Source organism: Haliaeetus albicilla, chromosome 4, assembly GCF_947461875.1.
Source record: "Haliaeetus albicilla chromosome 4, bHalAlb1.1, whole genome shotgun sequence".
In the NCBI taxonomy this organism is placed as follows: domain Eukaryota; kingdom Metazoa; phylum Chordata; class Aves; order Accipitriformes; family Accipitridae; genus Haliaeetus; species Haliaeetus albicilla.
In genome coordinates this window covers 44,362,129-44,388,940 of record NC_091486.1, presented here as the reverse complement: position 1 = coordinate 44,388,940, position 26,812 = coordinate 44,362,129, and the positions used below count along the sequence as shown (strand labels likewise).

At 44.3% G+C, this 26,812-nt stretch overlaps 1 protein-coding gene across 3 annotated transcripts; it reads left to right on the top strand.

The window, feature by feature from the left end:
- Positions 1-44: 44 nt before the first annotated feature.
- On the top strand, positions 45-26,812 carry MCM3AP (minichromosome maintenance complex component 3 associated protein). 3 transcript variants are annotated; one of them, XM_069782240.1, is made up of 28 exons: positions 45-920; positions 1,013-1,236; positions 1,908-1,986; positions 3,863-4,010; positions 5,102-5,298; positions 6,247-6,386; positions 6,856-7,053; positions 7,272-7,540; positions 8,225-8,387; positions 8,972-9,132; positions 10,356-10,600; positions 11,307-11,494; positions 12,463-12,563; positions 13,535-13,666; positions 14,274-14,387; positions 14,893-15,045; positions 16,478-16,675; positions 16,985-17,053; positions 17,730-17,864; positions 18,298-18,451; positions 18,909-19,167; positions 19,534-19,631; positions 20,985-21,375; positions 21,527-21,784; positions 22,544-22,673; positions 23,721-23,927; positions 24,577-24,727; positions 25,222-26,812. In XM_069782240.1, exons 1-28 carry the CDS (start codon positions 86-88, stop codon positions 25,378-25,380), a joined length of 5,556 nt encoding a protein of 1,851 aa, XP_069638341.1. In that variant the 5' UTR covers positions 45-85; the 3' UTR covers positions 25,381-26,812. The 3 variants fall into 3 exon arrangements, with proteins under 3 accessions (XP_069638341.1, XP_069638340.1, XP_069638342.1); XM_069782239.1 differs by having other exon boundaries at positions 11,304-11,494; XM_069782241.1 differs by lacking the exon at positions 16,985-17,053 and having other exon boundaries at positions 11,304-11,494.

The window sequence follows — 26,812 nt, the reverse complement described above, 5'->3', positions numbered from 1 at the left end:
CCACCCTTCCCGCTGCGCTTGCGCGGGCCCGCCCCCGCCCCGCCGGCGGGACCCCGCCCCCGCCCGCCGAGGAGAGGCGGCGGCCATGAACAGCGGGGGCCCCTTCCGCGGGCCGCCCGCTTTCCCGCCGCCGCTGCGCTTCGGGCAGGCCGCCGTCTTCGGGCAGGGCGGCGGCGCCGGCCTCCCCTTCGCTCCCGCCGCCTTTGGGCCGCCCTACGGGCTAGGCCAGGCGCCGGCCTTCGCGGCGGCGGGCAGCAGCAGCGGGGCCCCGGCGGGTAACGCGGGGTTCAGCTTCAAGCCGCCCACCAACCTGGGCAGCTTCCCGGGCTCGGGCGACGCCCCGGCCGGCGGCGGCGGCGGCAGCAGCGGGGCCTTCGCGGCGCCCGAGTTCCGCTTCAAGGCGCCCGAGAGCGCCGCCGCTGCCTTCAAGCCGCTGGCGGGCGCCGAGGCGGAGAAGGGCCCGGCGGCTCCCGCGGCCTTCACCTTCTCGGCGCCCTTCGGCTTCGCCCCCGAGGCGGGCCCGGAGGCGGCGGCGGCGGCGGGTGGGTCGGGCGCCTTCTCCTTTTCGCGTCCTGCTGCCGCCCTGAGCCGGCCGGAGGATAAGGGCCCGCGGCCGTTCTTCGAGGAGTCGGGGGAGCCGGCACCCAAGGGCCTGAAGCGGAAGGAGGAGCGGGAGCGCTCCCCGCGGCGGGCGACGGCGGCGGCGGGCGGGCGGGCGGCGGCGGCGGCGCCGCCGGAGAAGCGGGCGGTGCTGCTGAGCCGCCCCCGCGGCGGCGCGCTCTTCGGCCGCACGCTGGAGGAGGTGCTGCGCAGCCAGGGCCGCGGGCACCGCGACCGCGGAGATGCCGCCGAGGCCGAGCGGGGAGCCGCCGAGGAGACGCCGCCGCCGCCGGCCGAGGCCCGGGAGACCTCCCGGGAAGGTAGGTTGGGACAGCCCGAGCGGTCCCCGGGACATCCCCGCCGGCCGGGTGTCACCCCGCTTTCTGAGGTGGCTGCCTCCCTCTCTCGGCAGATGTCGCCGCCGCCACCCCTGCCCGCCGGGCTCGGGGCAGCGAGAGCACGGAGGGGCCGGGGGGCCTGTTGCCCGGCGAGCTGACGGCCATCCAGTGCAAGAACGTCCCCGATTACCTCAACGACAGGACGGTCCTGGAGAAGCACTTCGGCCAGTTCGTAAAAGTCCGACGGATCATGACCAGGCGCAATAAAAAAATGGCCGTTCTCCACTTTTTTGATCATGTGAGTGTCGGAAGCGGTCGCCACCAGAGCAGGCTTAAGTCTGAGCGCCTGGGGTTGGTCCAGCTCTCCTGTTTGCTAATGCTGTGTGTTTTTCACCCCGGGGAAAAGCTTTGTATCGTGAGCGCCGTGTTACAGCCGGGGATAGAAGTGTGCTGAGCTGCACCTAAAACGTGGTAGCTGCCAGAGCTCTGCCTGGCTTTAGCTGTCCTGTTAGCATCCAGCTCAAACACCAAACGGGTCTTCCCCGTTCGTTGCCTCACATTGCCCAAACCTGAATTACGTACGCTGCTGTGTTCTTGCTCAGGCTCGGCAGCAGCAAGGGCGAGGTGAGCTCGTGCTGTCTTTGCGGGGTGACCTGCTCGTTGGAAGTACTGCTGTTATGTCAGCATTGAGGTGTGTTGAGGAGCCAGTTCAGAGACTGTTTCAGTTTTGTGCTTAAAAACGCAGCTTTGGTCTCAAGTGCTCTAAGCTTGCTGTAGCTCTTAGGAAAAAAAGCAATTTTTGTGGAAACACATCCTGCTGGTTGCACAAAGGTCTTCAGTGAGAGGTTAAAATGCAGTAGCCAGAATTTTACAGGATTTGATAAAGGGTTTCTCTGATAAAAAGGGCACTGGGTGTTTCAATATTGCGATGCTAATAGGTTTGTGTGCTCTGCTTTTGTTTTCTTTCAGGCCTCTGCAGCTCTTGCCAGAAAAAAAGCAAAAGAGTTGCACAAAGACATAGTAACATTTTGGCAAAAGAAGAAAACAAGTAAGTCTGTGTTTCCAGATGTGATTATTGGGGGATATATAAATGGGGTGGTGTCTGCTCTGTTCTTGTTTCCTCACCTGCTGAGATTGATACAAAGATGATCTCCACAGTAGGAATGTTACAGTTGTAGGATGGTTCTCTCTGGCTGTTGATAGACTGTTTGGTGTGTAAAACTTCTGGGAGCATTGAAGGTCGTTCTTTACAGAAACATAAAAATAGTTGTTCTGCATTTTATGTGATATCCTGGCTAGGTCTGTCTGTGGCAAAGGCTAATGGTGAATGTGCAGGGGAGGGGAGAAAGAACAGGATAAAGCATGTAATTGCTTCCAGAATAATTTCTCAGCTTTTAACAGCCTATGGCTTGGGAACCCTGGCTGCCAGAAAGAGTGTCTTAGCTCTTGGAGAATTTTTCTCTTGTGAAGTTACCCAGTTGCTTTTGTAAGCTGTGTAAACTTATAGCATCCACAGTACTGTTCTCTGGTATTGAGGAAGTTTTAAGTGAGCGACTGTGAATCAGTTGGAAATTGCACTGTTTCTTTCTTAAATTCCTGTTGTCTAAAATATTTTCCTTGATCTGAGCCAAAATGCTCTTTCAGTCATACAAAAGAGCTGAAGACACTTGAAATGACAGTGTAGTTTTACAAGAGAATTTGGAAACCATTTGTGCAGTCACACAAGAGGAACATGGTGATGTTAACTTTGTGTTCCTATCTAGAAGTAGGATGTTCTTTAGGGCTGTAAGAAAATCCAGTTTCAAATGCCTCGCTGCCTGCTTCAGAGCATGGGCTGGGATGTGGGCTTCCAGCTTTCAGAAGAGTGTCCTGAGGACTGAGTTAAGGAGTACACTGGAGCAAGCGTCTGTGTTGCCAAGGTTGCTGTTCTGTGTATCAACAATTATGCACTGCTTGAACCGAAAAAAGAGCAACCTACAGAGAACTGAGCTTAGAAATGGGAAACCTGGATTCCAGACCCTGCTTGGGATTAGGACAAGAGGAGATGTGAACATTGGCTGTTCATCCCCTAGGCAAATACTTGAATTGTCAAGCACTTCCCTTTCTTTAGCTTTACAAGTGGTGCGTGTGTACCTCTGAGATCCCAGCCTGGGGATACACTTCAGCTGTCAGCAAATGAATGGTTCACCACAGCTTTGACCAGCCGCAGACTTGCCTTCCAGAAAATGAACAGCTGCAGAGTTGTCTTCCTGAGAATTAACATCTTGAAGCAGCAGCTATAGGGGTGCCTGTTCACCTTTGTCATTCTATTGTGGTGTTAAGTCTATAGAAATGTGAATGGCAGCATTCTAAAATAAGTAATCTGAGAGAATTTAAGAAATCCAACTGATTGAAAATTTCTTCCTGGGAGAAGAAATTCTCCCTTCCTGCAAGGTGTAGATGTAACTTGAGAAGGCATGCCAACCTCAGTCTAAGCTTGGGTATGTGAAATAAATAATTAAGATGCTTCAGCAGGAGCACTGGGAGTTGTGGTTTACCTAGGTGAAATGCATTTCATGTCCTGTAGAGAGTTATGACTTGTGGATTATATCCCAAACCTGAGAGAACTTAAATTTGGATGATCAGACTTCATATACTGACAATCTGCTGACCAATTATTGTTATTGCTAAGTGACATTTTATTGAAAAATACTTAATCTTTATAGAACAGTGAAGCTGACTAGCAATTGGTAGACTTACTCGGTACAGCTTGTAGTGCAAGTTGTTCCGGAAGTTTTGCATACATGTACAAAACTGGGACTCTTATTTTCTAATAGTTTTTTTTTTTAAACAAACTGCTCACTACTACCTCTATGGGGAGAAAAAAGAGTTGTTGCTTAAACTATTTGGTAAGTACCTGGCTTCATGTTTATATGTCACTTCAGGTCCAGCAAAAAGAGAATTTTCATCCAAGGAGAAGAAAGTAGGTGAAGATGAAGGAAGGCAAAGCAGTGAGGAGCAAAACTATCAGCATTCCCCTCTTCGAAAACCTTTAATAAGATCCTCTGCCAGCAGTGTCTTGCCTGGTAAAAGGTACGTCTGCTCTTCTGGGAATCCATCTGGCAGGAAACAGGGTGCATGGGGAAAAATGATGATCAGTGTGTGCCAAATACCTATGTTCTTATCGGGGAGTGTGCTTCCCTCATCTCTTCTGGTTTGTCTGAATTACAAGCTCACAGATCCCACACTTTGTCAGAAAGATACTTCTAACTGCTTATTAAGGCCTTTCACTTTGGTCTGCATGTTTCTTCTGAATATTTTGTTCGTGGCAACATGAGTAACATCATCTGCAATAGTGAGGCGTAAGGGAATTGAAAGAAACAGTGCAGAGCCAAACTAGGACCAAGCAGTAATGACACTGTTCTGTGGTCATGATTAAATGAGCTTCTGAAGTGAGTGGTTTCATTTGTAGGCAATTACAGTTCTGTAGGATGAGAATCCCCTTTTCAGAATAGCTGGCAAGTTTGGATCATTGTCTTGTCTCAGTTCAAGAGAATGGTCTTCGTACAGGAGTCCTGTTTCGTGTCAGTCGCTGAAGTGGCAAGGTTGTCATCTTTCTGTGGTGCCTTAATAGTGTGTCTAGTTTGACAAAAGTAATTTGGTATGCATAGTCATATAATTATAAAATTAGTAATATGTTGTGAAGGAATGAGTGTTTCTTGATTTAAAAAGTATATCTGTATCTGGGCCCTGTAAAATCTTTTAATAATCTCTCTTGCTGTAGAAAGCATTTGTTTTTTTCACACCAAACAGCAGGCTAGTTTCTGGCTTAAAATACAAACTGCTGTGCCATAGTGGTGATGCAAAAATGCTGCAACAGCCATCTGGTTCTGTCCACTCAGATTCAGTAATACCACTTCTGTTGTTCAAAGGCGGGGACTTTCACCCCAATCAAGAACGCTTGGCAGTGTTGTCAAGGCAGTGCTGAGGATTTAACTAGATTAACTCCCAGTGCTAGTGTTAGCTCATAACAACCTTAGTGTGTCAATACATGCTTCGTTTATTTGATACATTGCTTAGTGAACAAAATATTCTTCTAAACGAGATGTTGATGTCCTAAAAAACAGTGAACTGATTAAAGCTGAGGCATGCATTATTATTGATGAAAAATCTTCTATTTTTAGTTCTCCAGCAAAGAAGCCTGGTCTTCGAAAGGCACTGCTGTTTGAAGCAGATCTGTTTGATTCTAGTTCTGAAGGGCAGAGCTCAGAGGCTTTGGGAGCTTCGTTGTCGTCTCTTGGTAACCTGGTAGGATTAGTGGCTGAAACATCTGAAGAAAGATACCGTCTTTTGGACCAAAGGGACAAAATCATGCGACAAGGTAATTACACAAGTTAATGAGCATAACATCTGCTTCTCTGGAAAGAACAAAGTGTTTGGTGTCTGTTGCAAAGCTGTTGTGACATTGTGGAAATGGATTTAAAGGGAGAGTTTAACATGAAGCAGTCTGTAAAATACTCTTGTATTGTACATACATACATTAATTCCCTGTAGAACACGCAAAAATCTGTTTTGTTGCACATGCATATTTCTTGTGGAAAGTGAATAGCAGACTGTTCATCTTCTGTGAAGGAGGCCATGTAGGGAGATTTGCATCCCTGCAGGCTCTTTGAAGAAAGCTATGCAAAGCCTAACTGTGTTTCTCTAAATTCAAACTACTACACAGCTGGTAATTATTTCAAGAAATGGCCTGTTTCACAGTACTGAGTTGTAAACCCTTTCATCCTCTTCTTGCCATTTCAAACCTGACACTACTTTTAATTTAAGATCTTATTTTTGATATTGACAAACGGATTTATTGGCCACTTGACATGGAATTGGGAAATTGCTGGTCTTTAGTTAAGACACAAAACAGGATAGGCTGTTAGGATACAAAATATTGGGTATCTTTTAGAGGCTTCAATCTTTTCAGCAAAACTTTTGATATCCAGGTGGAATGGTAGGAGAAACTTCCCCAAAGGAGTGGTGCGATACTGGGACAGGCTCCAGAGTGGGTGGACCCCATCCTTCTGCATTTCTGACCATGCCAACATGTGGGTACAGCCTTGCTCTGAGTAGAGATAGGATTAGAGACCTTTTCCCACCAGCTTTTTTTGTGAACTGTTGCCCTAGCAATGTACTTCTTGACATCCATCCATTGACCAATGTACGGACACCAGCTGAGGCATCTGGCATACTTAGGGCTGTGTTGGCCCATCAGGGTACTAGCTTGTCATGGAAAACAAAAACAAGAGATGCTTAATGTTTGTTCAATTTTATTTTTTTTTAGCTCGAATAAAAAGGACCGATCTTGGCAAAGCAAAAACTGTTGTTGGCACTTGCCCAGACATGTGTCCTGAAAAGGAGCGCTACATGAGGGAGACGAGAAACCAGCTCAGTATCTTTGAATTACTTCTAGGATCTGACAAGGTATGAGCCCTCTGTATGCATGGGTTTGTTATTCCCAGGACATCTGTTTGCTTGCTGTTTATATAAAGCTGCCAGTGTTGTTTAGTAGATTACAGGGTTAATTCTGGTGGAAACATTCTGGAGGTCACTTCTTTAATGTCTTTCAGTTGTTTTTTCACTCGAAGTCATGTTTTCTGTTAGCTACAGACAGGCTTTCAGAACAATGGTTCTAAAACTATAGGGCAACAGTATACATTGTCTTGAAGGTTATGAGTTTGAGACTAAGCCAACACTTAAGATCCTGTCGTAAAAGAAAATAAAATATATTTGCTCTCGTAGCAGAATGGACGTGGGCTATTAGTGTGAACAGTGGAGAAACTCTTTTAATAGGAGTTATGAAGGTAAAGGCATGGGTGGGATGAAATCCTCTACTCTCCTGAAAAGTTGAACATAGTCCTTGGACTTTGGTTCTTTTCTCCACATCCTGCAGGTAGATCATGCAGCAGCAATCAAGGAATATAGCAGGTCTTCAGCAGATCAGGAGGAACCTTTGCCCCATGAATTGAGACCCTCTGAGGTGTTGAGCATGACCATGGACTATTTAGTGACAAACATTATGGATCAAGGAGAAGGAAACTGTCGAGAATGGTATGACTTTGTCTGGAACAGAACTCGTGGAATAAGGAAGGTAAGCACTGGTGGATGGAGATGTTTGGTGATAGTAAGCAAAAGATCACATAATGCTGTAAAAAGTGAAGCAAAAAGCAATAGTGATTCAAACATTTTGAATTGCAAAGTGACTTAAAGCACAGTTGAAATGAGTTTTCCAAAGGTAGTGCCAGATGACTATGCTCTTCAACTGTAGTTTAAAAATACATGCAATGCTTTCTTTATCATTCTGGTTAGGATATAACCCAGCAACATCTCTGCAACCCGCTGATGGTGTCTCTGATTGAGAAGTGCACTCGCTTTCACATCCATTGTGCTCACCACTTGTGTGAAGAGCCCATGTCCTCCTTTGATGCCAAAATCAACAACGAGAACATGACTAAATGCCTGCAGAGCTTGAAGGAGATGTATCAGGACCTGGCTAACAAGGGGATTTACTGCAAGAGTGAAGCAGAGTTTAGAGGTTATAACGTCTTGCTGAATCTCAACAAGGGTGATATCCTCAGGTGGGAACAACAGATATCACTTGTTTTCTCTCTTTGCCTCTGGGAAGAATCGAGATCAGGATTAAGTCCAGACAAATTGTAATGGAAGTGGAGAGCTTAGTTGCAAAATGTTTTTTGCCAAAGAAAGTGTACTGGAGTAATGTTTTTATTTGAATTTTTCAACAGGTCGTTTTAAAGTAAGTGTATCTTTTAAGAAAAGGGGAGGGGGGGAAGCTTTGTTTTATCTCCTTGAATAACTCAGTAGAGCTTCTGCAAGTAGTAAAAAAAAAAAAACAACCAAACAAACAAAAGTTAAGTCTTCACTATTCTCAGTCAAGGAAATTTTTTTTTTTTTTTCTCTTCCCAGGGTGGTATCCAAGCTTGATTGCTTTATCTGCAGTAGGACCAAGGAAAAAATGTTTTCTGGGCAGAGTCATACTTTGCTTTTCTGGTCAATCTCTTAACTGCCTTCCTCCCTAGATGTTGGAGTGATGTGCCTAAATAATATGATTATGCAAGCATCATTAGAAGATTAATGATCAGTAAATAATGCTGCTAATTTAATTTATAGCCATTTGTTTTGGACAGGAGTTGCATGTCTTGGTTAAAGCTTCTAATTTTAATTCTGTTTTGTTAAAAGGTTGGTATTAAATTGTGATGTTAATATTGAAGCAAAAGGTTTGTCTCTGTCTTTTGTCTCCACAGAGAAGTACAGCAGTTTCATCCAGAGGTTAGAAACTCTCCTGAAGTTAGATTTGCAGTTCAAGCTTTTGCTGCATTAAACAGCAACAACTTTGTGAGATTTTTCAAGTTAGTGCAAGCAGCTTCCTACCTGAATGCGTGTCTCTTACATTGTTATTTCAACCAGGTGAGAAAGGCAGATGGATTTTTTTTTTTAAAGTGTTAATCAGTAAAACAGTCTGGGACTTCTGGGAGGAAATATTCTTAGCAGAAAACTTGGTATATATTTAGCTTTAAAAATAATCTTATTCTTGCTTCTTCAGAAGCGTTTAAGAACTTATCAAGAGTTTTCTGCTGTGATATAGAAGGCAAATACTAAAATGGTCTTCTCAGCACTTTTTCCCATAACTGTGTACAAATACATACTGTTTCCCCTGAAAATAATTGGAAAGCAGAGAAGCAGGCCTGAGACTTTTGGAGAGGAAATATCAACCTGCACTTTTAGAAGCCCTTGCAAGCTTTCTTCTGCATGAGAGTTGCAAAGGGATATGCTCAAAATGAGCAGCATTGGAGAGGAGCAGAAACTAGAAAGCAAGTGCGTAGAATTTAAAAAGAAAGAAAGTTAAATCTGAATAGTTTTTTGTGGGGATGTTTGATGACAAACTACTGATTTCTTTTACATGTGACTTTCATATTTATAGTACACTTTATAGTACATTTTTGGGTCTTTAACTTAGTAGTTACGTGGCTTTTTCTTTTGTCTTCCCCCAGATTCGTAAAGATGCTCTCAAATCTCTCAATATTGCCTACACTGTGAGCACCCAAAGATGTACAGTGTTTCCCTTGGATCACCTGGTCCGCATGCTACTGTTCAAAGATTGTGATGAAGCAACCGATTTTATAAGTTATTATGGCCTGAGTGTATCTGATGGGTAAGTATAAGGAAAAGGGCGTCTGCACCTTAAGATGCCTAGTGGGGTTAGATTGATGTTAGGCAAAGCATTAATGTGGATGGGCTGCTCCTGCAGTTTGCAACCAGGAAAAGAAAAGAACAGGTGAAGGATAGGGGCTGGGCTCTTTAAGCAAAGCACTAGGATAGTGATGGGTGCAAATTTTAATAATCTGTTCTATTTTTATTGCTGTAATCATGAGAAGGTCTTTAATTTTGCACCTTTCCCTCAAGAAATGGGGTTTGTATCCCTGTAACTACTGTGACTTCCCACAATAGCTTTTTTTGCACTTGTGCGTCTTTTTTTACTTGGTTTGATAAGGTGACAAGGGATTTCAAAGATAAATTCCTTCAGGCTTCTGGAAGGTGGTAAAAAACGAGAGGAAACATTTTCCCCCAAAGGAGAGACTGCATATTGAGCATGGTCTCCACTGGACTCCAGGTACTTCATCCCTGGAAAGAGATGTTGTGGATAACCCAGTAGGAGGAAAAAAAAAGTTTTAGGTTCTTGTCTTGCAGTTGAATTATAGTAAATTGCAGCTCTGTAGGAAATGAGGATACAGTTCTGTTTCTCAGGGAACTGGCATTACGGTGATGCATGTAGGGTAGGATGAAACTGAACAGTGCAAACCAGTTTTTAGAGGATGTTGGAGGCCAGTGGTTTGCAGGTAAGAGTGTCTGCCATGGAAATGTGTACATTGTAAGGTGTGCTCGTACAGACTTGCAATCTCAAGAGACTGGAGAAGGCAAAAAACTTGAGCATGCCAGTTAGTGCTCTATTGCCTGTTAATATTCTGTTTTGAAATAATAGATTAGCCAGACTACAGTTGCCAAGATTGGAAGAAGATTGCAGCTTGTAAAATGACTTCTGTAGATAGCCCTGGCATCTTATCACGTGGGATGCAGTCTAGGTAAAGTGTGCACGGATAATATACACAGTGAATAAAGGTTAAAAGAAAGGGACAGAATAGTCCACAGAAGTGCCAGAAATATTAGTGCAGCTTGTACTCTGTCCTGGGAGGATAGCTGTGAGGACAGTGCTCTCTGCCTTCACTGCTCTGGTTCCAGACAAAGATCAAGTTCCAGGCTACAGGGAGCAGTCCTGAGTGTCCATTGCCTGTCTTGCTTTGCCCTGCTAAGGTGTCTAGTTGAAAACCCATAGGTTACTGGAGCTTTGAGGATGTATTGCCTTTTATTTTGCCCCAGTGCTTACGTAGAGCTGAATCGCTCAGCTTTCTTGGAGCCAGACGGATTACCCAAACCACGTAAATCGATGTTTGTCAGCCAGAAGCTAACTGTCTCAGTTGGGGAAGTTGTAAATGGTGGGCCATTGCCCGCAGTGCCTCACCACATCCCTGTGTCCAGCTTCAATGGACAGAACAAGTATATCGGCGGAAGCACCCCTGTGGATCAAGCTAGTAGTAGCCAAAAACTCAGCATAGAAGCAACAGGTAAGAGCAAACATGCATTTTAGGTACTGCTGAGGAACATACTGCTGCGTCAGCTCTGTGAGTAGCTTTCTTTCACAAAGCAGAAACTGGTTTTGGCTCATGGGTTGAAATTGCATGGACATTGGGATGTAGTGGATGTTTTGATTTAAATGTACTTATGTAGCTGTAAAAGCTAAGAAGCAACCTGATTAATAAAAGGAAACGCACTAACAGAAATGAGTGCAATTTTGCCAACACAGGTGAAATAACTTCAGAATTCCTCCTTCCCTTTTCAATTTGCAGATTTTGTATTGCAACTCTTTGTTCCCACTGTGTGTATAATTGTGGTGTTTTTCAAGTTAGCTGAACATATGCTTTTTTGTCCTTCTTGAAAATACAGATATTTTGCATTTATTCAAGAAGTGTGTGTAGGTGCTAGGTGTACTTGACATAAAACACTTGTTTTATTGGGGATGTATGTACTTGGTATTGGAGGTAATGTGCAATGAAATTTTTGAATGTTTTGTATAAAATATTCATAAATACAAATTAGTTTCTATGATACAATTATATTTTTAACTTTAAGTAAGCAAGCTTCTGTTACAGGCTTGTTTTATGACCTGATGAGATTTATCAGACAAGCCAGCTTTTGAAGATATGAATAGTTTTGGTTCTATTTGTGACTGACCTGGTTTTCTTCATTTTTCTCTTCCTCACTGCCAAGAAGGAAGAGTAGAAAGCAAAGGCGTGGATTTAGATGCTGCAGCAGTAAGAGTCCAGCCTCCAGCTCATCTTCTGCCCTCACTGTTACCTCGTCAGCTTGTGCCAGTGCTGCCTCCTGGGCAGGCAATCTGCCAACCTGCTGGACAACCTGAGCCTCTCTCTTCAAAGCCTCAGCCTGTCTACACAGACACAGTAAGGAAACTTAAACCCATTAGGAAGTATTTGGGAAAGATCTGTGAAATATAATAAAAGGTAACAGAGTTCTTAGGTTGTTTTGGTTTTCCAGAATCTGTGTGTGTTATACAGAGTCAAAAGGAGACACTCACTGCTTCAGTGCTTTGGATACGTTGAGAAGTTGTTTCCTTGGACTATTCTGAAAAGAGAGAGTCTTGAGTGACTTTAGATGCAAGCCTGAAATGTCAATGCTTGTTCTAACTCCTTTGTAGGATGTACAGTCCTGCCTGTTTAGCATTTATTTGAGAAACCTCTGAGGAGAAAGTGATAGTAGAAATTTATTATCTTTGACTTAGTAGGTAAACTTTGCTTTAGTGAATAATGTTGAGCTGTTTCTTAATGGCACGTATTTCAAATGAGACATGACAAAGTTTTTTCTTGTGGTCATATGACTATTTGTGTTGGGTCTTGAATGTGTATCCTAGGTATCTGTGCTGTTCCCCTTTTTCTCCTTCCCACACGTGTTTAGATACATACTAATGCTGAGCCCATCTAGGAGTGTCTCATTGCTTTGTAAAGTACAGCTGCCACATTCTACCTAAATACGGCTATGTTTCAGTGAAGATGAGATCTGGTCATTTGGAATTAAATTAGCTAGAATGAGGGAAGCTCTCAAGTAAGAAAATAGGAATTGTTCTCAAAATTCACTTTTCTTAGCTATTATTTCCTAACTTGACTTGCCCATATTTAATACAGAAAGCTGCTTTTGTTTCTGGGCTGTTACTAACCTTTTAGGTAATCAAACACAACAGCCTGGAAGTTTTAGGCTAAGTTAGCTTAGCTTGTAAGTAGAAAATACAGATGATGTTGCCAATTACAGTCAGTTAAACAAGGCTGAAAAGCTTCAGTCCTAATACACATGTGCACCCAGGCCATCCTGAGCAGGACTGCATCTTGCTTCAGCTGCTTCCTGTGCTGTGTTGTAGGACATCACCGAAGTGGTGGACGGGCTTGTGCACGAGGTCCTCAAAGGAGAGTGCAGAGAAGTCAGCAGAGCAGGAATGGCTTACGTGACTGCTGCCATCTGGTAAATAGCGTTTATTGCTGGTACTCCTGGGGTCTGTCACCAAAGCTGCAATTTGCCATAGCAGCACTGTGTGTGAAGATCATAAAACTAAGCAAGGCAAGGTCTATAGTGGAGATGGTCTTACTGATACGGGGCGGGGAGAAGCAGACCTTTCTTCAAACGTCTGCCCCCTCTCTGTTACACACCAGCTAGCCTAATGGAAGGCTAACTGCAAACCTCTGTAAACCTTGCCTTGCATGACACTCGCACCACTGCCACGAGAAACGCATGTTGCGGAAGGGAAGGTGCCTGAAGGGGGACAGGAGGAGTAAGTCCAGATCTGGCTGTTCTCTGCTTGAAATAATGCTTCCTCTCCAAGGCAATTGGTAGAGTCATAGATGTGGGTTTGTGACCAAAACAGTGTATTAGTGCACCAATGTTTTGGTTATTGCTGAACAGCACAGGGTCAAGGCCTTCCTTGTTTCCCACTCTGCACACTATGAGTAGGCTGGGGGTGTGCCAGAGGCTCAGAGGGGACACAGGTGGGACAGCTGACCTAGACTGACCAAAGTCCATACCATGTGATGTCATGGTCAGCAATCAATACTCCATTAGAGGAAGAAGAAGGTGGGGGTTTCTGGCTTCCAGGGTGGTCATTGATTGGAAACTGTCTGGGCACTGGTCTGCCTGTGGCTGACTGCCTCTGCTTTGCTTCGTGGCGGTATGGGTGTGTTTGGTTTTGGTTTTTTTTTCCCCTTCACCTATTACAGTGTCTTTATCTCCATCCACGAGTTCTCTTGCTTTTGTTCTTCCTATTTTCTTCTCTGTCCCAATGAAGGGAGGGGAGTAAGCCAGTAGCAGTGTGGGTGCTTGGCTGGTGGCTGGAGTCAGCCCAGCACAGCAGAGCAAGGGTATGCTTGAGAAAAGCACAGACATAGGGCTTTGAATGAAAACTTTCTGGCTTTGAAAAGAGAACTGCTGTTTCTGCACAGCATCTCGGAAGCCACCATGGAGGAACTTGTGACTGAAGTGATGGGGGAGATCCTCAGACAAGTGGCTGGAAGTGTGCTTAGTGCAGAACAGGAGCGTGTCAAAGAGGAAAGGCGCAGAGTGGAGGAAGAGAGGTGAGTTGCTGCTTTTGCTGTGGGGCAGGGTGGGCTGTATATACGCTTGGGCAATGTAACAACAGCTGGTGCCACCCTGAGTCCTTGCACATGTGCTTAGGCCCTGTGTCTTTCTGCCACACCGACAGCATTCAGTTTGTCTCACCTTGAACTGCTCTGGGATCGTGTGGGCAGGCTTTCCCTTCTGTGTTCTCAGGTGATCTGCTAGTTAGTATTTTGGTGACCTCACAGAGCCACCATGAAAATGGTGGGTGGGAATTTTGGGAACTTTTATTCACCCAGCTCTTCCAGAGAAGGAGATGTATCCTGGCCCTATTGTATGCAGGAACTTTTCCTTCCAAGTGAGCTACTTGTCTGTAGCTTATTGGAGTAAGAATAAAATAACCCCATTGTTATCTGTATTTTTGAGGGAAACCTGGCTCCATGCAAAACTGTTTAGCAAGAGAAACCAGCTAGCGGGAACTCAAGTTTAGGCGAATTAACTGTCTGACACTGTGTAGTGCTTGTGTAACTAAGCGGCAGGTTTGCCAGTGTAAATCTTTTCACTTGTGTAAATCTTGCCATTCTTGTCTTGCCACTTGTGTAAATCTTTCCTCCGTCCTTCCAGGCAAAAGCAGGAAAGAGAACAGTTAATAAAGCACCTGAGCCAGTTGGTGGGTATGGAGTTAATGGAAGAAGTAATGAAGGAGAGCATTCAAGAAGCTTCAGCCAATGAGTTAAAGTACGTACAACATACTGTATGCTATACTTTGCTGTAGGATGTTTTCCTGAGGGTAAGAATTTGTTAGGGAGTGGTGGGCTTCTTGCTTGGGCTTCTCTGAGTTCATCTTCAATAAGCTACTTCAAAGAGAGGGTAAGTGTATTTGATTGTACAGCGGGCTGCCAGTTTGCAGTTGCACTGTGTCAGGCAGTAGCGGTCCTCCAGCGTGGAGGGAATAGAGGCACTGTCTAGGACAAGGCTACCCTGTGTGCTTATTTTAATTCTGACTCCCTTACGGCTCAGCTGTGGGCTCTCTTGTACACCCTTCTTTGGAAGCCCATGATCAGTGTAAAACTTGAATGACTTCTGATTGATTACAGGCCTTATTTAGAAGGGCCATAGAGTAAAAGTGTGGAAAATCCCTCCCTTTTGCTAAATGTGATGGTCTTCCCTGTTTGCACCTCGTCCAATTGTATTGGTATTTGCTGCAGTCTCCACCTCAATGGCGGTCTTTGGTTTGTTTCAGATGTGCCTTAGAAAGAGACCAGCAAGCCCGTATTGCCCGGTGTTCAGAAGAAGTCTGTGGTCATGTTATGGACTTCTTTCTGGAGGATGAGATTTTCCAGATTGCTAAGGAAACCCTTCAGGAGCTCCAGTGTTTCTGCAAGTACTTGCAACGGTGAGTTGCCACCCTGTGACACAACTGCTTTTCTTGGGAGTGTTGGCACAGAGTGGTTAATAGAGATTGAACTACAGCTGTCTGGTTGCATTCTTGCTGTCATCTTGTCTCCTCTATAAGGGTAGGCTTACAGTCTTACCACCAGCCTCTTAATAAGTTACCCAGCTATGTGTGGGGAGGGGAGCACACCTCATCAGAGTCAGGTAATGAGCTTGGTAGGAGATTTCAGCTTCATTCTGTCTAGAAACTGGTAATAATTTCTCCTTGTATTCTTTCTGTTGGATACGTGTTTTTCTGGGTGTAGGCTAAGGGTTCAGTGGCTGTTGTGGTGCTCCAAGGCAGAGATTCATTTCTCCCCGTGCTGTGCTGCCCCAGTGCAGACAGGTTGAGGTGCGTTTCAGGTGACATTTCTCACTGCTAAAGAGGAAGCAGCAGGGTAGTCACTTTACTGTGGAGCACCTTCCCTTGTGGAGTTCTTTCTGTCCTAAAACTGAGTTCACATGTCTCTTCAGGGGGTGTGTAAATCGCCTTCAGTGTGATAGGGAAGATTAAGGAGTAGCCTAAAGATACATGAAACAAATGTACATGCAGCAGTCAAGAAAACTGGATGATGCAGGAATGTTTGTTTGGTTTTTTTTTATAGCCCTGAAAATACCTGAGGAGAAACAACGAAAGATTTCAGTTCATATTTTTGTGTTACAAAACTGTGTGGTACATGTTTTGAATTATTTGGTTATAGAAAAATAAGACTAGCATCTAATGACAAAGGCTTTATTAAATGTTCTCTCCTTGTTGGTGAATTTGCCTTTTTAAATGTTCCTTAAAAACAGAACAAGAAAAAAAAAAGGCATGCCTTTCTTATTGCAGTAGACGTTGCAAAAGTATTTTCAGCAAGTGCTTGAGGTATCAGAGAAGCTTTGTAATGGATCATTGTAAAACACTCTCTATGTGCTAGGAATAAACATGCTGATAACAGGGAAGGAAAACTATGCTTGAACTTCTGCCTGGGGAGCACAGTTAGGACAGCTGAGGAAGGGATGAGATGGAATAGTGGCAATCCTGCTTCCCTCCTGTGATCTCTCTGGCCACTGAGAGCAAGTGCAGCTTGCCAAGCAGAAAGCTGCTTCCTTTTGTCTGCATTGGTTTTTTGAATGGGGCACAAGGCTGCCCCTTTTGGACACTGCACATGTACAGCTGGCAGGTCTCGTCCTGTGCATGTTCTGTTCGAGCCCTGACTTTGCAGTTGTGTGCAGAAATAAAGCTTGAGCCTGCTGTACCACCCATGCACACCACCTCACGCTTGCCCCTAGGCAGACTGTGACTTGTGGGGTTTTTGAGAGCCCAATCTAGTCTGAAGAGCAAAGATGAGAAACCCTGTTTGGTCTGCAGAAGAGTTTATTAATGTGACCTATTTATCTATTCTCTTCCAAAGGTGGAGGGAGGCAGTGGCAGCTCGAACAAAGTTGAAACGTCAAATGAGGGCGTTTCCAGCCGCTCCCTGTTGTGCAGATCCAAAAAATAAACTGAAAGCGCTGTCCCCCAGTGCTGAGTGGCCTATAGCCATGGAGAATTTGTGCAAGAGAATTGTAAACCTGGGGAATGGAGGAAAGCTGGGGATCTCTTGCACGAGGTAAGGATACTTATGGTGACAGCAGTTTGCAATCTCTTTTATTTTTGGAAGGTAAGTTTACAAAGTAGCCCTCTTTGAACCTTCATTGTGAACGTTAATGGTTTTGCAAAACTGTTCTCAAATTCCCCCCAAAGACCCTTTCTGCACAAATGTCATGGCAAATACTGCAAACCTAAAGAAACCTTTCTATTAATGGCAACTTTCTAAAGTGTCTGCAGTACTTCTCAGGTCTTAGTGAGTGTTTCTTAAATTTTGTTGAAGTAGCTCTTCTATAGCAAAAAATTACAACCAAGAATCTTTTGTTTCCAGATTGAATTGGCTGAGGAACAAGACAGTGCATGAAATTAAAGTCCAGCACTTCTACCAGCAATTGTTAAGGTATATTGGTGTATGATCCTCGCTTTCTTTCTCAGCAAATTGTAACAAATTCCAGAGATCTCAAAAATGTCAGTAAGGAATGGCAAATCATACTCGAATGTCCATTTGTAGCCTTGCTTCTGGGAGTATTTTCCAGATAAGGGAAACTGGAAGATAAATTCATCAAAGTGTTAAGCCATCTGATCCTATTGCTGTGGGTGTAACTTTAAGGATCTCATGGATATTATGGGGTTTTTTTGTGCCTGGGATGGGGCATAGTGGGAGAGGAGTACATGAGCTGTTACTGGCCTCACTTGTGGCACGAAGGGATTGTTCTAGATGTTTAAAGTGCAGCAGGAGGTCTGCCTTTTCATGGCTCGTCATGCGCTCTAGTGGCCTGTGTGTTTATTGGAGCAGGGCATTGAAGCAGTGTGGAAGTGAAGCGATACACCCATGGTCCCACAATCCCCAACGTAAGGCTCATGTAACCCATCTAGCAGCTGCAGTTCTTGAAGGCAGCTGGTCTGTGATGAAGTAGATGGGCAACAGATCTAAAGAATTAGCTCTAGTTTTGGACTATTTGAACTGGACAGTAGCTACTTATGGTAATGTAACTTGTTCAAAGCAAGAAAAACATTCCCCAGGTGGGAATAAGCACTAGGGGGGGTCTTTTCACCAGCTTCTGTCTCTCTTTAAGTGATTTAGCTTGGACTCCCCTGGATCTTGTCTCATTAATCACTGAACATATTCCAGTTCAACAAGAACAGGTTTTTTGGAAGGTGTTGTTGGTTTTGCCAAATGATGATGAATATGCGGAGGATGATCCCAACAGGTAAGTAAAAGAGTTGATTGCTGGGTCCCTTTCTCAAACAGGGCAGTGAAATAGAAGAGTAGTAGTATACATTCCTTGATGTTTTTGTTGGTTTTTTTTCCCCTGTACCATGTCAAATTTCCAGGTTTTGTTTTTTCTCCAGAGCACTCTAAGGAATATAGCTGTAGTTTATTGCAGTGGTCTGTGTCTTCTCCTGACATTGTTCATTGAATTTCTTTTGCTCATGCTGAAAACAGAAAACCTTGAGATATGTAGCAGTGTGGATAATTTCAGGACATTTAATAGCTATTTAGCAAAATCCAAGCAATATGAAGATTGAGGTTACAATAGATTGTGGTGTCTTAAAGGTGTTGGTGCTAAAACCCTAAAATGCCTTTTTTTTTTTTTTTTTTTTTCTTAACAAAAACCCCCAAAACCCACTCTTGTTTGCTAGGGTATTGGTGGATTGGTTGAAAGCCAAATTTACGGGAGGCAAAACCTGGAAGAAAACTCCTTCGCATATAGAAGGCAGAATTCAAACACTGACTTTATTTAATTCTCCTGGCATGCAAGGGAGCAGAAGCATTAAAGTCAGTGTGTGTATAAAGGTAGGTGAGAACAATTTCATAATACCTAACAGGCCATAAAAGCAGGGTGTGCTCTTTTCCAGTGGATGTTGTGTGGAGGCTTTTCACACTGTGTCCTGTCAGATGGAGGGAGATGATCCTGGGAGGGATGGGGTTGTTGAAAAGGTCTGAAAAATGATGGAATTTTTCCTTGTTTCCAGTCAACTGAGTAAATACCTGCCTAAATACAGTGCAATAGAGCCCAAATCATCTTGATTCCTGATACCAAATGAGGTGATGAAGTGCACTTTTGTGCTTACCTGCATCTATTGGACACATGCATTTTTGTCTGTCTTATAACTCGTCTTAGGATTTGTAGAGCTCCTGGTAACGAATGTCAAAGCTGAATGCTAATGATAGTAAACTGCAGATTTCAGTATGAAAATAGCTTCGTTTAGCTTTAGCTACGTTACTGTTGTCATCTTTGTTACTTGTATAGGTGGCACATGGCGCGCTGTCTGACTCTGAGCTTGATACAGCTGAGATGCAAAAAGACTTGCTTGGAACCAGCGGTCTCGTTCTTCTCCTGCCCCCTCGAGTTAGGAGTGAAGATGTTGCAGAAGATGATGTTTATTGGCTTTCAGCTTTGCTGCAGTTGAAACAGTTGCTTCAGGTCAAACCTTTCCACCCGATAGTTCCCCTGGTAGTTCTAGTACCTGGTCAGGAAGAGGAGGCCACAGAGAAAGAAGTAGAAGAAGGTACATAATTATTTCTGTGCCTTGAAAAAACAATGTGAATGTTTAGGGCTGCCCTGAGTAGTACTGTTGCGGCTAGTGCAGTCTCAAATACAGCATCTAGTAAAGGGAGAGACTGTGAAGTACAATACTTCTCAAAGCTTTGTTAGAAATCCAGAGGCCTTAAGAACTGATCAATATGGAAAGAAATAAACTTTATTTTGGCTTCCAGTTTTCCTTTGCACACAGTATTTGATCCTAGGAGTCTGCAGGCAAGGATGGAGAAGTGATGCTGTGGATGTATGCAGAGTGTGAGACTAGCTAGGCCAGAGTAGGGAGATATGCATTTGTTCTTTCTCTGTGTATATGGCAGGTTTTCTTATTTTTAAGGTTTGATGCTGCAGGACTTGATTTCAGCCCAGCTTATTTCAGACTACACCATTGTTGAGCTCCCAGGTTCTATCAATGACTTACAAGGCACCAGAAGGGTAAGAACAGTAACTTGCATGAAGAGATATTTGACGGGTTTATCATTAACCTCTCAACTACTAATGCCTTATAAGGAATTATGTTCTCAGTAGCTTAAATTGCAGCTGAGTCTTGTGTAATGGGATATTTTTTCTGTTGAAGTTTCTGTAACATAATTTTCGTTCAAAAAGCTCTTACCCTTTTTTTTTCTCCACACATTTGAATTTGCTGGAGTTGGGTACTCACTTGTTAATAGTGATTCCAACATCAGCCAGAACTATTCTGAAATGAAATATTTCTGCTACTTTTCCATTGTTTGTGACTCTTCTATTTTAACTGACTGGAGATCAGTAGCATTTGCTACATAAAAGGTAGTTTCTTCTGTGTAAATATTAAACTTCACTGAGTCCAAAATATGTGGATTATGTAAATCCATTCTTGTCTGTCCCGCCTGCATTGACTAGCAGAGCTACCATTGCTGTCTAACAGATGGGTGCTGGTAGTGGGTAAGCCTTTGTACCCTTAAGCTCCCAGTCCTAAAATGCAAAGGACCCTTTGTAGCTCTTCTGGCCGCTGTGAGATCACCCAGTATTATCCCATCTTGGTGGATGGGACTGAGGGATGGCTCTATACTCTTACATACGTGAAGGAGGATTGTACGGATCTCTCCCAGGCAGCCTCCAGACACCAGCTTCTCCCCTTGTCCTTCAGTTTGCTGGGTGCTTGGCAATAGTGGCCTGGAAATAATCAAAAACCCATGATGGAAAATGACACTTAAAAGTCTAAAATAGGTTTTTGTGTGGGAGTCATAGCAGGGTGGGTTGGAGAGGTGGGAGAGGGTAATGGCCAAGCTGTCTCAGACTAAAAGCAGCTCCAGCCCTGTGTTCCCTTCTCACGGTGTCTGAAGAAGGTGCCCAAGAAAGAAGGTGAGAACAAGGCAAGCCCAGAGTGATGCTCCCCCACAAACCCTCAGTGCTTGTATCTCTTTGCAGTCTAAGGACTCCCAGGATCAGACATGGCTTTTCTGGATATAGTCACCCTGGGCTAATTTCTGTGAATCTGTCCAATTTCTCCCAGATATGTTTTCAGCATCGCCAGTGTCCTGCAGCAGGGAATTCCACTGCATGACTGCACCTGGTGTGAACAGCCTCTTTCTGTCTGTTCCTGAGCCTGCTGCAAGTGAATTAAGTTTGTGACCACCTAGCTGGAGAATTAGTGTTGCAAATACCAGGATGATGATAGTTGACTTGTTTGTATTTTGCTGCATAGTGTCTTTAATACTGTTACATCAAACTTAGGGTTGCAGGATTGAATCCTTTGTGTCCTGATCACTGCGGAGCCGTTTCCAACCACCCATGTTTTGTGTGTCGTAGATCTCTGCGGCTGTGGGCTGGCTGGTTTCCCAATGCCCTGACTCCCTTGAGCTCTGCAGTCAGACCCTTCGGGAGTATGTTGAGGATGGGATTGATGGTGAATTTGGCAAGCGCTTCTACCATGACTGGAAGGAGAGGCGTTTAGCTGGCCTGCCATCTCAGGAGCCTGGGGTCATCATAGAGCTGTACAACGGCGTGCTGCAGTTCCTTGCGGATGTGGCATCCTCAGAGCACCTTTGTGACTTGTCTTGGCCTGTTACTGAGTTTTCAGAACCTGGGGGTAACAAGCTGTTGCCCCACCTGCAGTGGAACATGCCTGATCACCTGGCCTGGCTCAAGAAGGCTGTGCTGTCCTTCCAGATCCCGTACCTAGATCTGCCTCCATTGGGTGGTATGTACTTCATGCTGCATTATCTTCTTGGCAGCATGTTCTTCTCTCAGGTGTGCCTGTGCCATGTTGAACTACCAGCCTGTAAGATGGGTAGTTTAGCTTTGTCACAAATCCTTGCAATTTACTTTTATTGGGTTTTTTTTTTCCATAGCTCCTTGGCGTCCTGTTTGCTGCATGATTTTTCAGTATGTGTCTCAGATAGCTAGTTCCTCCCATGCTCAACCACTGATCCAGTCTCAAGTGGAGAATCTGCTGAGCAAAACTTACCAGAAGTGGAAAAACAGAACATCTGGGAACTCTGATGAAGATGGACCTTCTGTTGATGAGATCCCTTGGGATGATATCTTGGCAGTCTGCATTGATCATAAACTGAGAGACTGGAAACCACCCAAACTGCCTATTGCTCCAGGTATCACATGTCCTTCTACAATATGGATGATACTTCTTGCATAACTGTTTAATAAATTGACAGTGATGCCTTTATGCATGGCAGCGAGTGGTACGTAGCAGGGAGGGAGCTATGGTCTTGATCTCCTCCCATAGAATGACACTGTACTTACTGCACATCTTTCTGCTCCTTGGAGTGTGTATTTAGTGTTGATTATGACTTGACTTGAGCTTGTGATTAAAAATTTTTGTCTCTGTGTGGAGGAATATGGTCAGAGTCTTTCAGCCCTCCTGTCCCAGTACGAGAGGGTTTACATTTAACCAAAGGCCAAGAATTGGTACCTCAGAAGTCAGGTAAGCTCAAGTCAGCTGAGATGGCAGGCTGCCACTGTTAATGAGCACTTCCATGGATTAATGAAGTTTGTCTTGGATTCTGTTTGCATTCAGTTTCAAGTGTGTGGGTTGTTCTTGGTCCCCTGTCTGGCTTAACTATAGGGAGCCTCTTTTAATGACATGACTATTTAACCCACTGAACACTGAACTTGGATGCATCTTCTAAAATTAAGATAAAGCAGCATTTTACAGTCTTTTCCAGTAATCTGATATCTGTTGAACAGTAAATCAGTTCAAGAAGGCTCCTTCTTACATGCAGATTACAGCTTAAAGCTACTTGAAAGTCAACACACAATTTTTCTTCAAATTGGCTTCTCAATACTGAGCTTTTCTTTTGAAGGGGGAAATCTGTTCTAATATTAAATGTTGGGTTTGGTTTTATTCACAGAAGCAGTAGGTGAAGATGGTCAGATTCGTGTGTACTTCTTCAAGGAGCATTTAAAGAACTTCACTCTCCCTTTTTCATGGGAACAAGCCAGACTGCGCACACAGGAGGAAATCCGGCAAGGCCATGAGAGGTGAGGCAGCTGCTGGCACTGCCTGTGGGAGTAGCATTCAGCTGTCTGTTGTGCCATCAGAGTTGCTCGGTGAACTCCAAGGAGGTTGCTTGGGGCCTCTACGATGAACATATAGTGCGGTCACAATGCCAAAAACCAGTATATGGTATCTTCCCAGAATGTGTTTGTGTACATCTCCTTGAGATGATGTACAAGGGCGTGCTAAAACAGGGTAGTAAGTCGATTTTATTTCTGCAGGGTTACTAAGGTCTCAAAGAAATGGATTGCTTGGGGAGTGCTCAAAGTGTTATGAGTGGAGAAATTAAATTCTGCCAAAGACGACACTGCTGAGGCTTCGGAATTAGACTTGTACTCTAGGTACACAAGGCATGGAGGAAAAACAGTGTGAGATTGAGGAAGAGTGTAGGAATAAATCATGAGCATGTCCTTTCTTTAGTAGTGCCCCCTCCCTTGCATGCCCTTTCTTTAGTAGTGCCCCCTCCCTTACATTCACCTGCAGTTGCAGCCTGGACCTGACAGATGAATTACATGTTAGATGATTTGCAGATTTATTCTTTGGTCATTACATGTTAATTTTGCAGCATTTTGAGTTCAAAAGGAGGCTTTGCCCACAACTGGTGGGAAGACATCAGGAAAGTCCCACTGCTAAGAGAAAAGGCTAGAGGTTGAGGAGGGAGGGTGCTTTAGAGCTGTGTAGCATTAAAGTATTTGAGATCTCAAGAGTCTAGCTCACTTCCCTAGCCTTGTTCAGAGTGAAGCCAGTCTCTCCTCCCTGTTGGAAGCTTAGCTGCTGCTCTGCTGTGTAGCAGGAGATTTTGGGTAGATGCCTTTCTTTGGGGTAAATCCCAGCCCCCTGTCAGATTAGTTCCTCTCAAATCCCATGTACAGGTGGTGGTATGTTGGACCCTGGTACAAGGGAATTATGTCTCCAAATGATCAATTCTTACTCCCTGCTATTTCCAAACTTCAAGCTAGTAGGGAAAAATCAACATGCTCGTACCAATTTCTGTGCTTTTCTTTGTTTTTGTTTTTTTCCTCCCCCTTCAGGTCAAGGGTAAAATCTCCCAACTCCTTTAAGAAACCATATAGTGTCTCCATGATGCCAGGTCAATATGGTTCTAGTGTGGGCAAGCCGTTAGGTCAAGAAGAGAGCACTCCCAGTGCAGATGAATTCACAGACACGGTTTCTGCCCAGGAGCTTCTCCCAGAGCATCTATTGGCACAGTTGCGACTGGAAAAAATAGAAAGTAGGCGGTAAGTTCCCAGAGCAGCATTCTTTCCTTGCAGCTCCAGCCCAGGGTTGTAAACAATTTCTAACCTGTATGTAAAGGGAAGTTGAAGTCCAGCAGTGCTAGGAAACAGCCTAGACTACCTCCATTATCATCTAATTTCATCAAGTACATCAGTGTAGTGCAGTTCCCTGCTAGTTCCTACATGCATCACAGGAACAGTCCAGGGTGGTAGAAATACTTGGAGCTTTGAGGAACGGTTGGAAACTATCTGTGGTCCATCAAAACTAAAGCAGTACAGTGTGTACAGTAGTCTGTGTGTCCTGCAGGATTGCAGATGTCTATAAAGTCGCCTTTGGGATGTCTGGTGCCTGTAGCAATGCAGATCACAAAGCTGAAGAACCAAAGCTTTTGAGGTTGGCCCAAGGGTTTCTTGTCTCTTCTGCCTTCCCTATCAGTTGGGTGTCTTCAGTCTGTGTGGCTCCTTTCTGTACCATAACCTTCTATGATGGATTTTTGTTGTAGCAGTGGGGTACGTCAGACCGTGTTGGAAATGACTGAACATCAGACCCTTCTTGCAGACACTTCTGAACCCAAAACTTTTTGTTAACCCACTGGTTACAAGAACAAAACAAGGCTGCAATCTGACTGGTGCTCTTGATCTTTCTGTCCAGGTTTGAAGAACAGTTGCACCAATGTCTGGCTGAGGACATTGAGCCTCTTGGTGATTTTGTAGGTCTTCCTCTCTACCTCCCCCAGTCTCTGGTCTCCACCCCAACTGTCACCTGTCCTTTGACGAAGAGTCCCATGTCATCTGCTCAAGAGGTATGAAAGGGTGGTTACTGAGAATTAGCTATGGCTCTGAGGAGTGCATTTACCAAACCTGCTGTAGTTACAAAACCTTTAGTGGGAATTGCCTTGGCGTGCAGTGTTGGGTAGACTTGGGAAATAAAGAATTGAAAAACTACGCCTTGGAAATAACTTCTTCCCAGGGAGGGGAATGCTTTCTGCAGATCTGGAATAAGAGTTCTTCACAGGTGTTAATGCTTTCTCCTGCTGGCCATCCTAACAGTATCTATCCCTTGTGGTGCTGCACTTAGGGAATCAGTGCAGTTGTGGGTCAGCTTCCCCCAGTTAAAGGAAGGCTGGGGCAAGAAATAGAACAATGTGCTATTTTTGCCTTACCTCCTCAGGGGTGAGGTGGTGCTGACCTCCCTGGTTGTTCTCAAAAGTGGGGGAACAGCCAGTGAGCTGAGAAGTTCCTTCTTGGTACTGGGTAATGCTTCTTTCTCAGTCTCATCTCTTTTCCTTCTGCCCAGGCTGGGAGTCAAGAGGGATGCAAGCTTTTCGTGGAGGAGCTAAGCCCCATGCTGTCAGACAGACTGAAGCACTTGCAACAGCTCCTCAGAGCGAACAAGGAGGGTGAAGTTGCCTCTGAGCTCCACCTATCTGCTCTGGTGGACATGGTGGATATTTGAGCAGAGCTGAGATACGTGTGCAGACCAAGAGACTTGGTAAAGAAGTCCAGGTCTCGGTGATTGAACAGATAAGCTCCTGGGGCATGTTACAGAAAATTCAGGTGTCCTCCCAGGAGAAGAACACAGAGCAGATGTGGGGCCTGAGCCCTTCTTGCATGGCTGCCTTGCACAGAGTCGGCATGTCGTGGCTCAGTGTGTCCCTTTGGCTCACTGCTGAGTTTTGGCTGGTCTGGGACTCCCTCCTTTTCACTTCACATGCATGGAGAAGAGTCAAATGCTTTTCTTGGAAGGCCTTAAATTCGCACTTAGTGGTGATTTTTCTTCCTACCAGCTTTCATCGTAGGTAAACATAACTTCACCAGGAGAAAGCTATAAGGTAGCAGGGGCCCCATGAAACATCAGAACAAATGCAGTCCCTGAGATGATGTCCCAGTCCTGTGCTTGCTGGCTTCATGCAGAAGCTACCTTGCGGCAGCACTGTGATTTGAAGTTGCTGTTTTGTTGCCCAGGAATGTCAATACTGTCCTTCTCAAGTCAGTGCAACACTTGGCTGTATTTTGTACTTAATGGTGCTCAACGCAAATGTAGAAGGATTTTTGTGCTGCTGGGCCCAAGTTTTATTGTATTGAAAATTTACAGCATTAAAACCAGATGAGTTGCTTATTCTACAGATTAATTGTCATGCTGGAAAGCAGGATACTTTCTTTAGCGAACAGCTATGGAGAAACAATTTTCATTTTTTGGAAGAGCAGATTATCTGTGTTTTCTGGTATTTAAAAAGCTGCAGCTTTGGAAGTTGAAGACCTTTTGTTTTTAGTTTAATTTTGATTTCCAGTAAATAGTATGAAGATGTACTTCATGTCTGCAGTACTCCTTGTACAAGTAATCTTTTTTTAAATTACAATATCAGCTGATTTTTCTCAGCCAGAAACCTCTACCTGGTAAAATACAAATTACTGTGGCTTTGGCAGTAAACACTGATTATCTTGCCTGCCAGAGACCAGTTGTCTGACTTGCTTCTAATTTCATTTGAAATTCTCAGTAGTCCAAAACTCTCAGTTGCCTTCCAAAAAAGTAATTTTATAGTTGTTTTTTTTTATAACAGCATTTGTATTATTTCTCTTAAAGCTAGAATAGCAATAGTAGCTTTAATATTAAGGTGAAATAAGAAACTTAAACTGAAGAAGTTATGCTTTGGGGCTGTTCATACTACAGATACTTTTGTTGGGCTTAGTTGTGTTAACTTTCACTGGTCGCATACAAAGTGAGGCCTGTGTGTGATGCTCTCTGCCATGCTTTACCCCAGTGCTGCTGTGGATGTTCTCAGATTACCTGGAGTTCAGCTGTAAAAACCCAAAAGTGTTTTGGGATGTGGTTCATGCCATCTGATGTAAATGTGTTTTGTACTTAATAAATTTTTAGTGGCTTGAAA

Excerpts from the sequence above, each read along its gene's own strand:
- MCM3AP (XM_069782239.1), top strand. The coding sequence starts at position 86 with ATGAACAGCGGGGGCCCCTTCCGCGGGCCGCCCGCTTTCCCGCCGCCG. Across the intron at positions 7,054-7,271 it reads GAACTCGTGGAATAAGGAAG|GATATAACCCAGCAACATCT; the intron begins GTAAGCACTGGT and ends CATTCTGGTTAG. Across the intron at positions 18,452-18,908 it reads AAGTCAGTGTGTGTATAAAG|GTGGCACATGGCGCGCTGTC; the intron begins GTAGGTGAGAAC and ends TTACTTGTATAG.